Source organism: Babylonia areolata, chromosome 23 (assembly GCF_041734735.1).
Source record: "Babylonia areolata isolate BAREFJ2019XMU chromosome 23, ASM4173473v1, whole genome shotgun sequence".
NCBI classification, from domain to species: Eukaryota; Metazoa; Mollusca; class Gastropoda; order Neogastropoda; family Buccinidae; genus Babylonia; species Babylonia areolata.
In genome coordinates this window covers 18200019-18215425 of record NC_134898.1, presented here as the reverse complement: position 1 = coordinate 18215425, position 15407 = coordinate 18200019, and the positions used below count along the sequence as shown (strand labels likewise).

The following is a 15407-nucleotide window of genomic DNA, read 5'->3' as shown; positions in this document are numbered from 1 at the left end:
GCATCAGAAGGACTGTTGAAAGCTGTGGAAAGTGAGTGAGTGATGGAAGTTTCTGCTGGGTGGTGGCAGGGCCGGGACATTGCCAAATACGACCTGGTGTGTGTGGGTCACTCTCTGGGGGCAGGGACAGCCACCATCCTTGCCATTCTGCTCAAGGCAGAGTACCCCACCCTGCACTGCTACGCCTTCTCTCCACCAGGGGGACTTCTCACGTAATTTGTCTTCATTCTTTTTATTCTTTTTCTATTCTGAATGGTGTGTGTATCCATGTATCTCTCTCTCTCTCTCTCTCTCTCTCTCTCTCTCTCTCTCTGTGTATGCATGCTCTTGTCAGTACACACAAAAGACAACAAATGTCCACACACACACAAACACACACACACACACACACACACACACGCACACACACACACACACACACACACACACACACACACACACACACACACACACACACACACACACACACAGTATACCAATGTGTAGTGTAGAATATATGGTAAGTGATCTGTTTTAATTATGGAATAATATCATGACTGAATGGATTGTCTGTTGTCACTGTGTTGAAGTGTACAGTGTGAGAGATATTTATGTTTCAGACTGAACTGTGTGGAGGAGACCAAGTCCTACATTACATCTGTAGTTGTGGGGAAGGATGTCGTGCCCAGGTCAGTGCTCCTTCAGGATGGCGTGGCTGTGTGGGACATCCACGTTATTAGTATTATTGATATTTGTGTAGCACCTGTCATTGGTCAGAGACCAAACTGTAAGCACTCTACAAACAGGCTGCTTACCTGGATAGAGCCAGTTGACAGCTGCCTTTGGGTGCTTATCATTCACTCATGCTTCAGTCACGCATACACACACAGGTATGTTAGAGTGGATTTTTCTTCAGAATTTTACCAAGGGCAACCCTTTTGTTGTGTGGATTCTTTAATGTGCCTTAAGTGCATGCTGCACACAGGACCTCAGTTTTTAATCTCATCCAAATGACTTTGAAAGATGACTGTATAAAAGAAGACATGGCAAATTTATTGTTAACAACAGTAATAAATAAGCAGAGGTGTTGTGGCAGAATGGGTAAAGTGATGGACCACTGATCCATTGTTCACCCGTGATAAGGCTTTGAGGACCCATTTTGGCCTGGTGTTGTGTGCCCAGGAAAGCCACTTCACTCTGATTTTCATCACTCCACCTAAATGTAAATGGATTCCTCACTTTGGGTGGGGAAGGTTAAGACAACGGAAGGAGAAAATTGGGCCCTACCATCACATGCTGAGCCCTGGATATAGTGGATGTAAATTCACTGCCCTGATGGCTATAAAAGGCCATGTGACCTTTGACCATTTTTGATAGATAAGCAAGGTACTTCCTTTTTTTTTCTTTCTCTTTCTTTCGTTTTTTTTTCAACCTGCCATTGCCCTAATTAGCAACAAAAGTAAAAGAAGCAAATTGTGAACAAAAGGCAGAAACAAAGATATCAAAGCACAATGAAAACACACGTATCACTACAGTCAACCTCTCTACTTCCTGATTAGCCCACTCTCTACTACCATACTGCCATGCCCAGAACAGAGAGGAAACACACACACACACACGCACTCACGCATGCACGCACGCATGAATACACATTCACACATGCATGCACACACACACACACACACACACACACACACACACACACACAAGAAAAACACCACCACCACCACCACGCATGAGAGCAAACGAAAAGAAAAGCATGCGAACAGCAGAGTGTGAACCCCAAAGTATGAAAGGTGAACATAGAGTCCCACTGTCACTGGTCTGCATTCATTTCTTCCTGCTGCATGACTTCTTGTGTTTTTTGCAGCTGGTAACTGAAATATTTTTGATGTGTGGAACAGTCACTATTTTTAATGTTCACTATTTTTATTGTGTGGAACAGATTACTATTTTTAAAAATGTGTGGAACAGATCAAGGAACAAATCACTGATTTAAATGTGTAGAACAGATAACTATTTTTAATGTGTAGAACAAATCACTAATTTAAAGGTGTGGAACAGATCACTAATTTAAATGTGTAGAACAGATCACTATTTTAATGTGTGGAACAGATCACTAATTTAAATGTGTAGAACAGATCACTATTTTTAATGTGTGGAACAGATCACTAATTCAAGTGTGTAGAACAGATCACTATTTTTAATGTGTAGAAGAGGCCACTATTTTTAATGTGTGGAACAGATCACTAATTTTCTCTCTTTCTCTGTTTTGTCTATCTCTGCCTGTGTGAGTTTGTCTATTTTGTCTTCCATCTCCCTGTCTGTGTTTCAATCTCTGTCTCAGTCTGTTGTCTGTCTGTCTCTCGCTTGTCTCAGATTTGATTGTCTGTCTTTGTTTATCTATCTCTGGTTTACTCGCTCTGCTGGTCTTTTATGTCCCTCACTTTGTGTATGTGCATGTGTGTGTGTGTGTGTGTGTGTGTGTGTGTGTGTGTGTGTGTGTGTGTGTGTGTGTGTGTGTGTGTGTGTGTCCCTGTCTCTCCCTGTGTGTGAATGTCTTCATGAGTATGTGTGTGTGTGTGTGTGTGTGTGTGTGTGATTTGTGTGTGCATGTATGTGTATGCACATGTGCTTGTGTAAATATAAGTGCGCTTTGTTGCAATATGATAAGTTGGAAGTGTAAATGTATTTCACTGTGAGAGTCCTCCATTTCAGGATTGGTTTACCCCAGCTGGAAATGTTACGCACAGACATCATCAACCTGATTAAAAGCAGCCAGAAGTCAAAGGTAATGTGGCTGTCCGCTGTTTGCACTTGGCTTCTGTTTGTACATCAGTACAAAACAATAAATGGCTACTCTAATTCAGTGCAACGTTAATCTTACAATAAAGGCCCTCTGTAAAGTGGTGCAATGTTAATCTGACAGTCTATGGCTACTGTAACGCTCTCGTTGCCATGGGTTCTTTTTCAGTGTGCCAAATGCGTGCTGCACACTGGACCTCAGTTTATCATCTCATTCACATGACTAGATGCTCAGTTGGATTTTCCAGTCAAACTTGGGAGAAAGGGCGAGAGTGGGATTTGAACACACACCCTCACGGGCTCTCTATTTTGACAGCTGAGCGTCTTTATCCTTCTGCCACCTTCCTTCTCAGTCTGCTAATAAATGGCTACTGTAAATTTGTGCAGCATCAATTTGTCAATAAATGGCTACTGCACTGCTTCTGTCTGTACATCAGTGCAGTATTAATCCTTGATGGAATGTGACGAATGTGGCATGAATGTATGGAGCAGTTTCTGCTTGTTGTATACTTTAATTGCTGTAACTGGTTTTCCTGAAAACATGTGATGCAGCCCCATGAGGAAGAAGACAAATAAAGAATGACAACCTGACCTGTGAACTCAGTTTTATATCAGTGAGGTAACAGCCCTTCATTGACAAGTATGTTCATCAGCACCAGTCAAAGAGTTAACATAATCAGTGTGTGTGTGTGTTTTTTTTAATTAACAAAAATAACAACACAACAAAAAATAGCAGTTAAACAAATCATAAACTTGTATTTTTGTTGCAGTGGAACATCATCTCCAAGGGGTTTTGTTGCTGCAGCAACGAGCGTTTCTTCGATGATGGAAATCTGGACGTGGAGCGTGACGCAACAGCTCACCCCAGTAACTCCGCCATCGGGCTGTCAGCCCATGTGCCCCTCTACCCTCCAGGAAAAATGATCCACGTGGTGCGCAGTCACGTGTCCAGGAAAGGGTGAGGGACAGTGGGGGCTGGCAGGAGTTGACTTGAACTGTTAGTTGACCAGACAGTTCACTGCTGTTGGGGACTTCAGTCAACATCAAGGGGTCATGTTAAAGGACTGTTTTTCTTCTTCTTCTTCTTCTTCTTCTTTCGCTTAACGACCAACATCAGTATGCTCATGAAAATTGTTGTGTTGTGGGAGGTTGTTGTTGGGCGCAATTTACCTGGGCTACCGAGGGATGTTCTGTTAACTGATAGGGGAGATGGTGCACAGTCCGCTGGTGTGTTCGCATCTCCAGCTAGGCCAATCCGGCTAACATAGCGGTCCCCGGGAATACACCCAACTGGCACAGCCCTAGCCTTCTACGACACTACTTACCAGTGGGTAAAATAAAATAAAAAAAGTGGGGGTGGGTGGACTTGCTGGCTGGTGGGGGTGGGGGTGGGGGGGGGGGGAGACCTTAACAGACCTGTATTGTAACAAAGCTAACAGCTGCACTAACTTTCCCACACAATAGGAAATTGACTAACTTCCCTCCTCTGACCAGGGTGGAAGTGATTAAGTTCATTGTTTTCTGACATGAACCAAATCGTATGACTGAGAGCATCAGGTCTGAAATATTTGGTATGGGGAAGTGTTTTTCACACAGAAACTTGGCAGCGAAAGTGTTAAGGTTTAAGGTCCTATAGCCTTTTACGGCCATTCATATTCATTGTATTTAGGGCTCTGCATAGGAAGGCAGGGCCCAGTCCTCCCCTGCCATTTTAACTCATTCTGCCCCACAACTACATGGCACTGCAACTCCCCTGGAGCAGCAGCCCTACCTGAGGTCACAGTAGTAAAAATTTGGGTGGTTTAAAAATCTATGGACAATTGTTGATTTCGCCAGCAGAACAAAGCTTCAGTTTCCAGAATTCACAAGAGGTTCAAGGCAAGAATACACTAATTGCAATAGTTTGTTTGTACGAGAATACCTGTACCTGGTCCACAGGGGAAATAATCATGATACAAGTTTACTCATACCTGGAGTTGAATGAGTTAACCTTTCCCAGCCAAAGTCAGGTACCCATTCACACCTAGGTAGACAGAGGAAAATCTAGTAAAGTGCCTTTCCCAAGGACACATTATTTTTAAACGGGGCCTTGAACCCTGATTACTTTTGAAAGCTGGATCAGGATCAGAAGTTGAATACCTAACCAATTCTGCCATGGCAGTAATGATTATGATTTTTTTTTGGTGATGATTATGATAATAATGATAATAATGATTATGATCATAACAATAACAATAATACTTTGACTACTATGTCCCATCGGGGAAAGTTAAAAACGGTGAAAGGAGAGCATAGTGCCCCCCCTTCCTATGCCGAGCTCTGAAACAGCTGATATGAATTCATGGCACTGATAGCCATCATAGTGTATATTGTTATCATCACCACCATATTTCTCTTTTTATTTCAGGATTCTTTGGTTTCTTTTAACTTTTTAAAATGTGTATCTGTGTTGTCATTTGTCTTTTCTGTGTGTTGAACTAGTTGATATGTCTGGAATTCTCTTCCTCTGCATCTCCATCGCTCACCAACACTGCCCTCTTTCAAAACAAATTTTAATACTTACCTGTTCAGCATGGCTTATGGATGTCACAAAGTCTGTTTGTCTCCTCCTCCTGCCCCCCAACCCCCCTGCACCCCCCTCCACCTCCCGCCACCCCCCACACACACCATTATTTTTTTTGTTTTGTTTTCCATCTAGGTTTCCATGTTGTGTGCCTGCTTGTGATGTGATGATTAATATTTGCAATATTGTCTTTGTGTGTATCATTTTTTTTCCCTTGTATGTCTTCATGTGCTGTTGTAGGTCATTATAAATGCACAATTGTATATGTATTGTTTCATGGGAGGTGCTTGGAGCCACTACACGGGGAATTTGTACTGCATGTTATCATTAATATTCATGGTATTATCATTATTAAATATTATTATTATTATTATTGTTGTTGTTGTTTTATCATCATAATCATCAGTATTGTTATTGTCATCTCTTAGTGGCTGCAAGAGTGCAGAGCCCATCTACCAGGCCATCTGGGCAACCAATGGTGACTTTGACGAGGTGCTGGTGTCACCCACCATGGTGAACGACCACATGCCGGACAATGTTTTGGATTCCTTGGAGAAGGTCAGTGAACTTGCACATCATTCTTCCTTCCCTAGGAGGAAGGTGACGGAATGGGTAAGATGCATATCTGCCAATACAGTGTCCATTAGGGCCTGGGTTTGATTCTCGCTCTCCTCCTTTCCTCCAAGTTTTACTGGAAAATCAAACTAAGCATTTAGTCACTTGGACAAGATGATAAACCGAGGTCCTGTGTGCAGTATGCACTTTGTGCACTGTAAAAGAACCAATGGAAACAAAAGTTTTGTCCTCCTAATCCATTATTGTCATTAGTAGGGGGCTTAGTAGGTGGTGTCCTAAGTACGTTAAAACAGAACAGGCACCACTGAACACCACCGAAGTGACTCAGCGGCAGTGCAGGTTCTCCTCTGGTGTGTGGCCTCCTGGCGACCTAACATCGATGGTTCCCTGTGGACTGCCGACGCTGGAACTGCGATGGACGAACCCGGGTGTGGCCGTGTATGGGGGAATCTAAATGAGCGGCGTGGGAGTAATGCCACTGAAACGGTGCAGATGGGGAGCAAAAAAAAAAAAAAAAAGTTTTGTCCTCTGGCAAAATTTGTTGAGGAAAACCACACACATATATATATATATATATGCATACACTCAAGGCTTGACCAGCGTGTTGTGGTATGCTGCTGTCACACATCTGCTTAGCAGATACTGTGTAGCATATATGGGTTTGTCTGAATGCAGTGATGCCTTCTTGAGAAATTGAAACTGAAACAGAAACTTCCTACTTTGGATTGTTTTCTGATTGTAAGTTGTGAGCTGCGCAGCCACTGCCTGTCTACCCACAGAGAGAGGCAGTTCTGTTTGTTTTTGTATTTCATTGGAACGGGGGAAAAGGTTATGGTAAGGAGGTTATGTTGTATGGGTATGTGTGTCTGTGTGTGTGTCTGTGTGTGTGTTTTTGTGTGTGAGAGTGTGTGTGTGTGTGTTGGTGAGAGGGTGAGTGAGTGTGAATCAACAGCTATTCCTCATAAACCATAAGACTGATTTTGATGCAGCTTGGACTAGCTAGTACTCTTATCTTTTCAATATTTTTTTTATGAAAGTGATTAGTCCTTTTCACAGTTTCTGGTTTCTTTGTTTTCTCCTCATCTGTGTTCTTCTTTTCCTCTTGAACCCAACATTACTCTCAGATCTTGTTTTTTTTCTGTGTTCAGATCATGAGGATGATAAGTGACACCTTGACCCCCCCAAATTTGAAGTTGTGATTGAATTTGTTTATAATTGTAATTGGATCCTTGATATCCCAAAAGGGATGCACATAAAAAGAACCCATGGCAACAAGAGAGCTGTCCCTTGCAAAACCCTGTAGTAAAATTCACTCTGACATACTTGTTTGTGCATGTGTATGACCAAAGCCTGACTGGATGACACCGGAAATGAATGACTAGCACCTAAAAGCAGCTGTCAGTTGGCTCCTCCCAGGAAGGCAGCCTATTGTGCAAATAAATCTAAAATAAAACGCTTAGAACTTGGTCTCTGGTCTAAGATAAGTGCTTTATAAGTGTCAGTAACAATACAGTGATAAATTCGTGTATCTATTCATTTTTATTTATGTATTTGTTATCATTATTATTATTGATACCTTTATAGCACCTGTCTTCAGTCAGAGACCAAGGTGTAAGAGTTTTGAGAACAGTCATTTATCTGAACTGCTGCGGCTTTCATTTGTCCCCACTGCTCTTTAGTGTGCAGTTCACACATCAGATTGTTAGCCACACCAGGACTGACCAGCCTTCATCATCTTTGACAGGCCACTCCTTATGATGATAAAAGAAACAATCTTTTTTAAAATTGTGTGAATGTGTGTGGCAGGTGCTGCAGCGTGCAGGCCCTCAAAAACCGGTGCGCACCATGACGGATGCAGAGCCCCACGCCTTCTTCAGCCAGCTGTCAGAGTCGTCCAGCGCCACCCCCTCCCCCAGCCAGGCTCAGGGCTTCCTGGAGACCAGCTTCACAGGGGGCGTGGTGCTCAGGCAGCAGCCCACGGGGGGCCCCGAGAGGGACAAGCTGGCCCGCAGCTGGGACCACGCTGCTGAACAGATCCTCCGCTCTCAGGTCAGACTCAGCTTGTGTGAAGGTGGAACAGACACACCCACTCACCGCACACACTGTTTGTCTGTGTCTGCCTGTCTGTCTGTGTCTTTATGTCTGTGTCTGTCTCACAGTTAACTCACTGAGTACTGCCAGTTAGCTCCCCTGACTTTCCCCACAGACAACCCATTTGTATGGGTAAGAAATAAAATCACCAAAAAAACAACTGTTAGAATTTGTGAACTGGAAACTTCCAAACTGATCAGTAACATAACGACAAAATATAAAACTTCCCCTCATCTTATGCTATCATACAGTGAGATGATCAAAGACTATGCATATTGCATTACTTAATTACACACACACACACACACACACACACACACTGATCTGTTTTTAGAGTGGTGGTGGCACACGTTTCTTTCCCTGAATTATTTTGAGTCACACACACCGCAGAATGAAACACTATCAGTGACAATATATCGTAGAAAGCCTGAACTTTCAATTGAATGATCAGTTGAGTTAACATTTAATCGGAAACATGGCTAAATTCAAAGAATCAATGTGACCAGGATAAACACACGATTCATCAAGGGTAGCAAGTGAAAAACGAATGAAAAACATACTATATTCATACTCTAACATTTAAAAGGTTCTGGGAGAGACTACCAGTGCCCGTTTGTTGCTCATTTCCATATTATTACTTTGCAGGCCGGAATTTCCATGCCTTTGTTGCTTTCAGCTTGCAGCTGAAATACAGCATGAGAGTGCAGTATTTTTTTTTTTACATGGTTTTAACAGGCATGCACCTGAAAACACTACAATTTACTATAGTTTCAGGCAGTTTTATGCTGAAATACTTACAGACAGCAAAGATAAGACTTCAAAGATGCAAAATTTATAAAAATTGTCAAGTTTTAACCCTAATGACGTGATTTTTTTGTCTATAGTGAAAAGTAGCTGGCTGCAACTTTAGCTGGGTTTTCTTGTGCTGTGTCACATACTTTATATGTTATGCCGGTTATCTAATTGTTTTTATTGCATTTGTATGATTGTGATCATTATTTTTATTATATTTTTCGTTTACTTCAAGTTAACATTTAAGCAATTTGTGTCTTTTATGTGGGAAAGATTTCTACAAAAGAGATACTTGCTCAGCAAAGAACTCCAGATTACATAAATGTCATAAACAAGACCTCATATTGTTTGCTGTTCTTCTGCAGTTCTGTTTTTTGAAAGAATGTGATTCTTGTGCATTGTTTATGTACTTTTACACCACAAATGAATCTATTTAATTAGAGATTTCAAAAAGTATTCTGTATTCCATAAGATATGGATTGATTCATATCATGAAATAATCTGTACTGTATGTTTTGTGAGTTGTGCGCTGATTGTGACTGAGAGAATGTTGGTGTGTGACAGGAAGGAGGCCGGGTGGGTTCAGCCAACCCCAGCGCCCACAACTCCACAGGCAGCCTGGTCCGACCCTACTACACCCTGCCTCTCACCTCCCAGCGTGTCCAGGCCCCACTGGCCAGCCCTGAAACGCTGTCCATGGCCTCAGGCATTGTTGGGGGGTCTGTGGCTTCTGGCATCACCGGCTCTATGGCATCTGGCGTCGCCAGTGGGCTGACGCAGAGTGAGAGTATCCGAGACAGTTTGAGGAGGTCGTTCCACAGCCCTCCCTCCCACAGCAGTCTGCGTCACTCACTGTCAGGTCCCCCAGCCAGAATTGACGGTGTGCATGTGGAGCTGAGTCCGGGGAAAGGGCGGCCAGAGTCCACTGCTAACAGGGAAGCTGTGGATGGGGAGAAGGGGACCACCAAGCCCAGAGGTCACTCCCTGCATGGTATGGGGAACACTAAACCTAACCAGAATGTAGCACCAACTAAACATGTGCTATCTGCTGAGGATATGTCTGCTAAGGACACAGTGCTCAGCAATGGTGCACCAGGCACCACACCACATTACTCTGCCGGCGTGGAGAATCGAACCAGTGTGGAGCCAGAGTCTGTGTATGACAGCCAGTCAGAATGCAAACAGACTGACCCTTCAGTTTTGCCATCAAATGTACCGACAAAAGCCCTGGGGGGGCAGTCCAACAATCCTGATGGTTTAAAAGACAGTGGAGTGATGTCTGACAGAGAGACCACACAGGCCAAATCTTCTCCTGCAACATCAGTGAAGGCACAGGACAATCCTGTCGTTTTAGCCTTTGGCAACAGGGATGGGGAACGCATTGCCTCCCTTGAGGCCTGCATGCGCCACTCCCCTGTAGAGACAACACAGGGGGAATACGAACACCCCAACTTGCACTACTCACAAGCCAGCACAGGCTACCCACATGGAGCCTACCACCCCCCCATCAGGTATGGGTCAGGGGAGGTGGATCTGGGCATTACCAGTAAAGAGGCGGACATGAAGGTCATCAACAAGTACACATCACCTGTGTCAGGGCACCGCATAGAACCCCTTGTCCACAAACCCACACAGAACCACCCAACCTCTAAAACTGCCACTCCTTCTGTGGATCTAACAGGTAATTCTAAACCAGTAGTCAGCACATCCACTAACCCCCACCCCCACCCGTTTGTACACTGTCAGTCCGAGTCCAGTATTTTCGCTAAACATTTCCCACCCAAGTTAGGCATGAAGCGATCAGCAGAGCGATCCGACATCTGTCATCTGGAAGATGAAACGGAAGTGTTCCCCCCACCCAAGGACCTGTTCACCATCAAGCGCAGTGGGGAGCACACGGACATTACCAACCTGGGCAGTGACCTGGACGTGTTTGAGGAGGAGACGGAGGACACGGTGGGAAAGCTGACCGTCAGCAGGGGTCGTCTGCCCGCCACACAGAACACGCCCCGATCATCCGCTGTGGGAAGCATCGGACAGCGACAGGAGGCAGGGAGTCGCCACGCATCCAGTTCACACTCCTCACGCTCTGATGACGTCTTTGAGTCAGAGATGGCCGTAGAAATGCCTTCAGAAACAGATGTCTGATGCTCGGTCACCTTCAGCTAATGTTTCTTTTTGTTGTGTTCAGTGATATTTTGTGAACTCCAGTGTGTATGACAAGTCTGACCATAGCTGAAAAGAGTTCATGTAACAGTACTAAAAAAAAACCCACATCTTCATTGGTTTGAAAGTTGAAACTGTGTAGAAATAGTAACCATTAATCAAGTTAGTTTGTGTGGTTGTCCTTCATGTGATGTATTCATTTGTGAATAGATGCATATCATGTGAAATGCCAGTTGTGTAGCTGTTTTATTTGAAGTGATTAACAGATATAAGCATTCCTTAATATTTCCCAGTATGTTATGATTTACACTTTATGGCATTTATATTTATGTTGTGCTTATGGCGATTGGTCATGTTTATAAAAATAATATCATGTGAAGAAAATTTTGTCACATTGCGTGCATTTTTACTGGCAGGTGTTAAGTCTGTGCTGTTGATATACACCAGAAACTTACTAATATGGACAGATCACAGTGACTTCTGAATTGATGCTTATGCTGTGTTATTAATAAGATAGTCATAATTGTTTGATAATCATCTTGTTGGTGATAACCTGTTTTCACATGTTCATTAACCGGCCAGTTGGTTTTGCTTGTGGAAATGGCATTTATTATGGTTTATTCAGTGTGGTATATACTTTTGGTTTGTTAAACTGTTTTTGGTCTGTCCAATTGTGAGCGTCTTGTTTTTGGATGGGCTGTTCAGGACAGTTGAATCTAGATGGGATCCAAGGTCAGACATGCGTCATTGTCATAGTTTCAGTTTCAAGGAGGTGTTGCTTTCATAGCAGCTGATATGTAGTAGTCCTTCCGTTCAGTTCAGCCTTTGTACAATCATTTGGAATGTGACAACAATGTAAAACACCCAGAAAACAAAACAGGTGATATTCACTCGACTCATTTTAGTTATACAGCTATTGCATTGTACTGCGTTCCTTTTTTGTCCCAGCAGATATTTCTGTGTAAAATTCGGACTGCTGTCTGGATGAAGAGCATGTTGCCACAGTGCAGCACAAGTCCTTTCTTCTTTTTTTTTTCTTTTTTATTATTATTTTTTTTTATATATAGTATATTAGTAGACACAGTTATAATTTTGGGGGAATATTTGCTTTTGGAATCAGCTTGTTAGCCACCTCTGCTTGCCACACCACCTTAATCAGCAACTTCTTCTTTGACCCTGCTGGTTTTTTGTTTTTTGTTGTTGTGTGTTTTTTTTAGGTACCATTGCAGAGTTAGGCATTGGACTTCCGGACCAGTGTTGACAGTTTGAGGCCCTGTTTCAGCATGGTGTTGTGTCCTTGGGAAAGGCGCTTCACTCCAATTGTTCTCACTCCACCCCGGTGTGAACGGCTACCTGACTGGCTGGAAAATGTGAAAACAGTGGAAGGGGAGAACAGGGCCTTGACGTCATGTGGCCAGCCTTAGACACAGTGGAATTCACTGCCACCATGGTTGTAAAAAGCTACAGGGCCTTTACCCTCTTGCTGTGGCTGGGTGTACATGTCCCATGAATGAACTGGAAACTTGGGTACAATGTGTTTCTTTTTGTGGTGGACGCACCACTGTGTCCTCTCTTACAGGCATGCAGTTATCATGTGTATTGTTGAATGTACGAGGGTCATTCAATAAATAAGGTGAATTTTTCGGTATAAGGACTTCTAATACAGATAGAAGCTTACTTTTTTTTCTTTTTTTTTTCAACGTAGTCTCCCAGCACTGTCACACACTTTTCCCATCTGTGCACAAGCTTCCGTATTCCCTCAGCGTAAAAATCTTTGGACTGATGTCTCAGCCAGTCGCTCACAACACTTTTGACTTCATCGTCACTTTCAAACACTGCTCCGTCCTTCTTTAAACAATTTAGCCCACTTGTAGACATTTTTTTGGCTGAAACATGTGGCACCATACACAGTTGACATTCTCCTATGAATTTCAACTGGTTTGCACCCTTCAGCAACCAAAAACTTGATAAATGACCGCTGTTCAATCCTGGAGCATGCTTCTTGGTCGGCCATGTTTGTTAATTGCCAAAACTCTCAAAGTTTTTTTTTAATCTGCAAAACAAATTAAATCCATGTGAAAAAGAAGTAAAACAAAAAAATTTTTAAAAAAGTAAGTTTCTATCTGTATTAGAAGTCCTTATACCGAAAAATTCACCTTATTTATTGAATGACCCTCGTACTTAGCACCTGGTTCAGTGTGGGGACAACTAGTTTCATGACTATCCATAGCTTGTTGAATGTGTATGCATTTGACTTTCTTTACTCACTGTTTCTGCATTCACAGTGTGAGATTAATCAGCAGCTCTTACGAAACAGTTTGTATTTCTTTCTTTTTTTTAAACAAGCTACTCATAACTGACATCTGTCAAGACAGCACTAATATTACATTTCATTAAAATTTATGCACAGATAGCCACTATTCACACATGCACACACACACACACACACACACACACACACACACACACACACACACACACACACAAATTGTTTTCTAACTCAAATTTTAAAAGTAGGATTCTTGGAAAGGAACAGTCACTCAGTTCAGATACATGAAAATCTAATCTAGTCCTTGCATGCAGAATTTATGTTTGTGACAAGCATTTTTGTATGTGTGGTGTATCTCCTTTTGAGATGCAGTTTTGTTTATTATTATTGTTTGATAATCATTTAGAACAGCTGTTGTTTGAAGGTGTAATGATTCACAACCTACCTGTGGTGTAAAATTGTGCTAAACATGCAATGTTGTTCTTTCTTTCAGTGTTGATGAAGGACATTTAAACCATTTCTGTCTTATTCTTTCATTCACTGTCGATGAAGGGTATTTGAAATGATTTCTATATGATCCACAGTTTTCAGTTCACAGTTTTATTTGTGAAGGGCAAGAAGAGCTGACTTGAAGTGGTGGTTTTTAACCCCTTCACTGCAGACCCTTAGTTAAACGAAATAAGTAGGGTATGAGTTAGAAGTGCAGTTACTACTTTCTGCATACTCATCAATGATTTTTCTGATCAAAAGTGATGCAATCCCAAGATGAAGTCTACATAAACAGTGGTGACTGACATCCTGATCTATAAGCTCTGTCTTATCTCATTGAGGTGACAGCCCTTCACTGACATCCTGATCTATAAGCTCTGTCTTATCTCATTGAGGTGACAGCTCTTCACTGACATCCTGATCTATAAGCTCTGTCTTATCTCATTGAGGTGGCAGCCCTTCACTGACATCCTGACCTGTGAGCTCTGTCTTATCTCATTGAGGTGGCAGCCCTTCACTGACGTCCTGACCTGTGAGCTCTGTCTTATCTCAGTGAGCTGGCAGCCCTTCACTGACATCCTGATCTATAAGCTCTGTCATCTCATTGAGGTGACAGCCCTTCACTGACATCCTGATCTATAAGCTCTGTCTTATCTCATTGAGGTGACAGCCCTTCACTGACATCCTGATCTATAAGCTCTGTCTTATCTCATTGAGGTGGCAGCCCTTCACTGACATCCTGACCTGTGAGCTGTGTCTTATCTCATTGAGGTGGCAGCCCTTCACTGACGTCCTGACCTGTGAGCTCTGTCTTATCTCAGTGAGCTGGCAGCCCTTCACTGATGTCCTGACCTGTGAGCTCTGTCTTATCTCAGTGAGCTGGCAGCCCTTCACTGATGTCCTGACCTGTGAGCTCTGTCTTATCTCATTGAGGTGGCAGCCCTTCACTGACGTCCTGACCTGTGAGCTCTGTCTTATCTCAGTGAGGTGGCAGCCCTTCACTGACGTCCTGACCTGTGAGCTCTGTCTTATCTCATTGAGGTGGCAGCCCTTCACTGACGTCCTGACCTGTGAGCTCTGTCTTATCTCAGTGAGGCTGAGTCTGACCTGTGAGCTCTGTCTTATCTCAGTGAGGTGGCAGCCCTTCACTGACGTCCTGACCTGTGAGCTCTGTCTTATCTCAGTGAGGTGGCAGCCCTTCACTGACCAGCATACTAGTCAGCAGTCAAGGGGTGAAAGAAATGTCTGCCACTTGTTCCAGTTTGCAGTGACCTTTTTTTTTTTTCATCAGGATTGGAATTGAAAATGATTGTGACCTTGTGTTGATTGTCAGGCACACTGTTGGACAGTACTTTGGAAATGTTGGTTTGACTCCTGAAGACATGCTGCTTTCTGCCAGCTTTTGCTGTTCATGTGAATAGTATTCTGATACTGGGTCTCCCTGACGACATCCTCTGTTTATATTGAAGTGATAGGATACCTCTGCTAACTACAACATAAGACTTCATATCACTATAAAAATTGGTTAACCAGTCGCACATGTCGTTTCCAAATCCAGATTCTTGCAGTATATTTTTCATAAAACCCCAGTTAATTGACTCAAAAAGCTTTTTTCAAAATCTGTTGATACAAACAACCCAGGTAAGTTTTTTTTTTCTTTCTTTTTTTGTTTTCAAG

The 15407-nt window shown here is 42.9% G+C and overlaps 1 protein-coding gene across 2 annotated transcripts in view; it reads left to right on the top strand.

Moving 5' to 3' along the window:
• Positions 1-13003, top strand: part of LOC143298182 (diacylglycerol lipase-alpha-like) — a 130656-nt gene extending 117653 nt beyond the window's left edge. For both annotated transcript variants that reach the window (XM_076610932.1, XM_076610930.1), the window contains 7 exons: positions 70-212; positions 600-668; positions 2698-2770; positions 3555-3742; positions 5776-5905; positions 7730-7972; positions 9371-13003. In XM_076610932.1, the coding sequence (XP_076467047.1) occupies positions 70-212; positions 600-668; positions 2698-2770; positions 3555-3742; positions 5776-5905; positions 7730-7972; positions 9371-10954 (2430 nt within the window). In that variant the 3' untranslated portion in view covers positions 10955-13003. The remainder of the gene's footprint in view (positions 1-69; positions 213-599; positions 669-2697; positions 2771-3554; positions 3743-5775; positions 5906-7729; positions 7973-9370) is intronic.
• The last annotated feature ends 2404 nt before the right edge of the window (positions 13004-15407 follow it).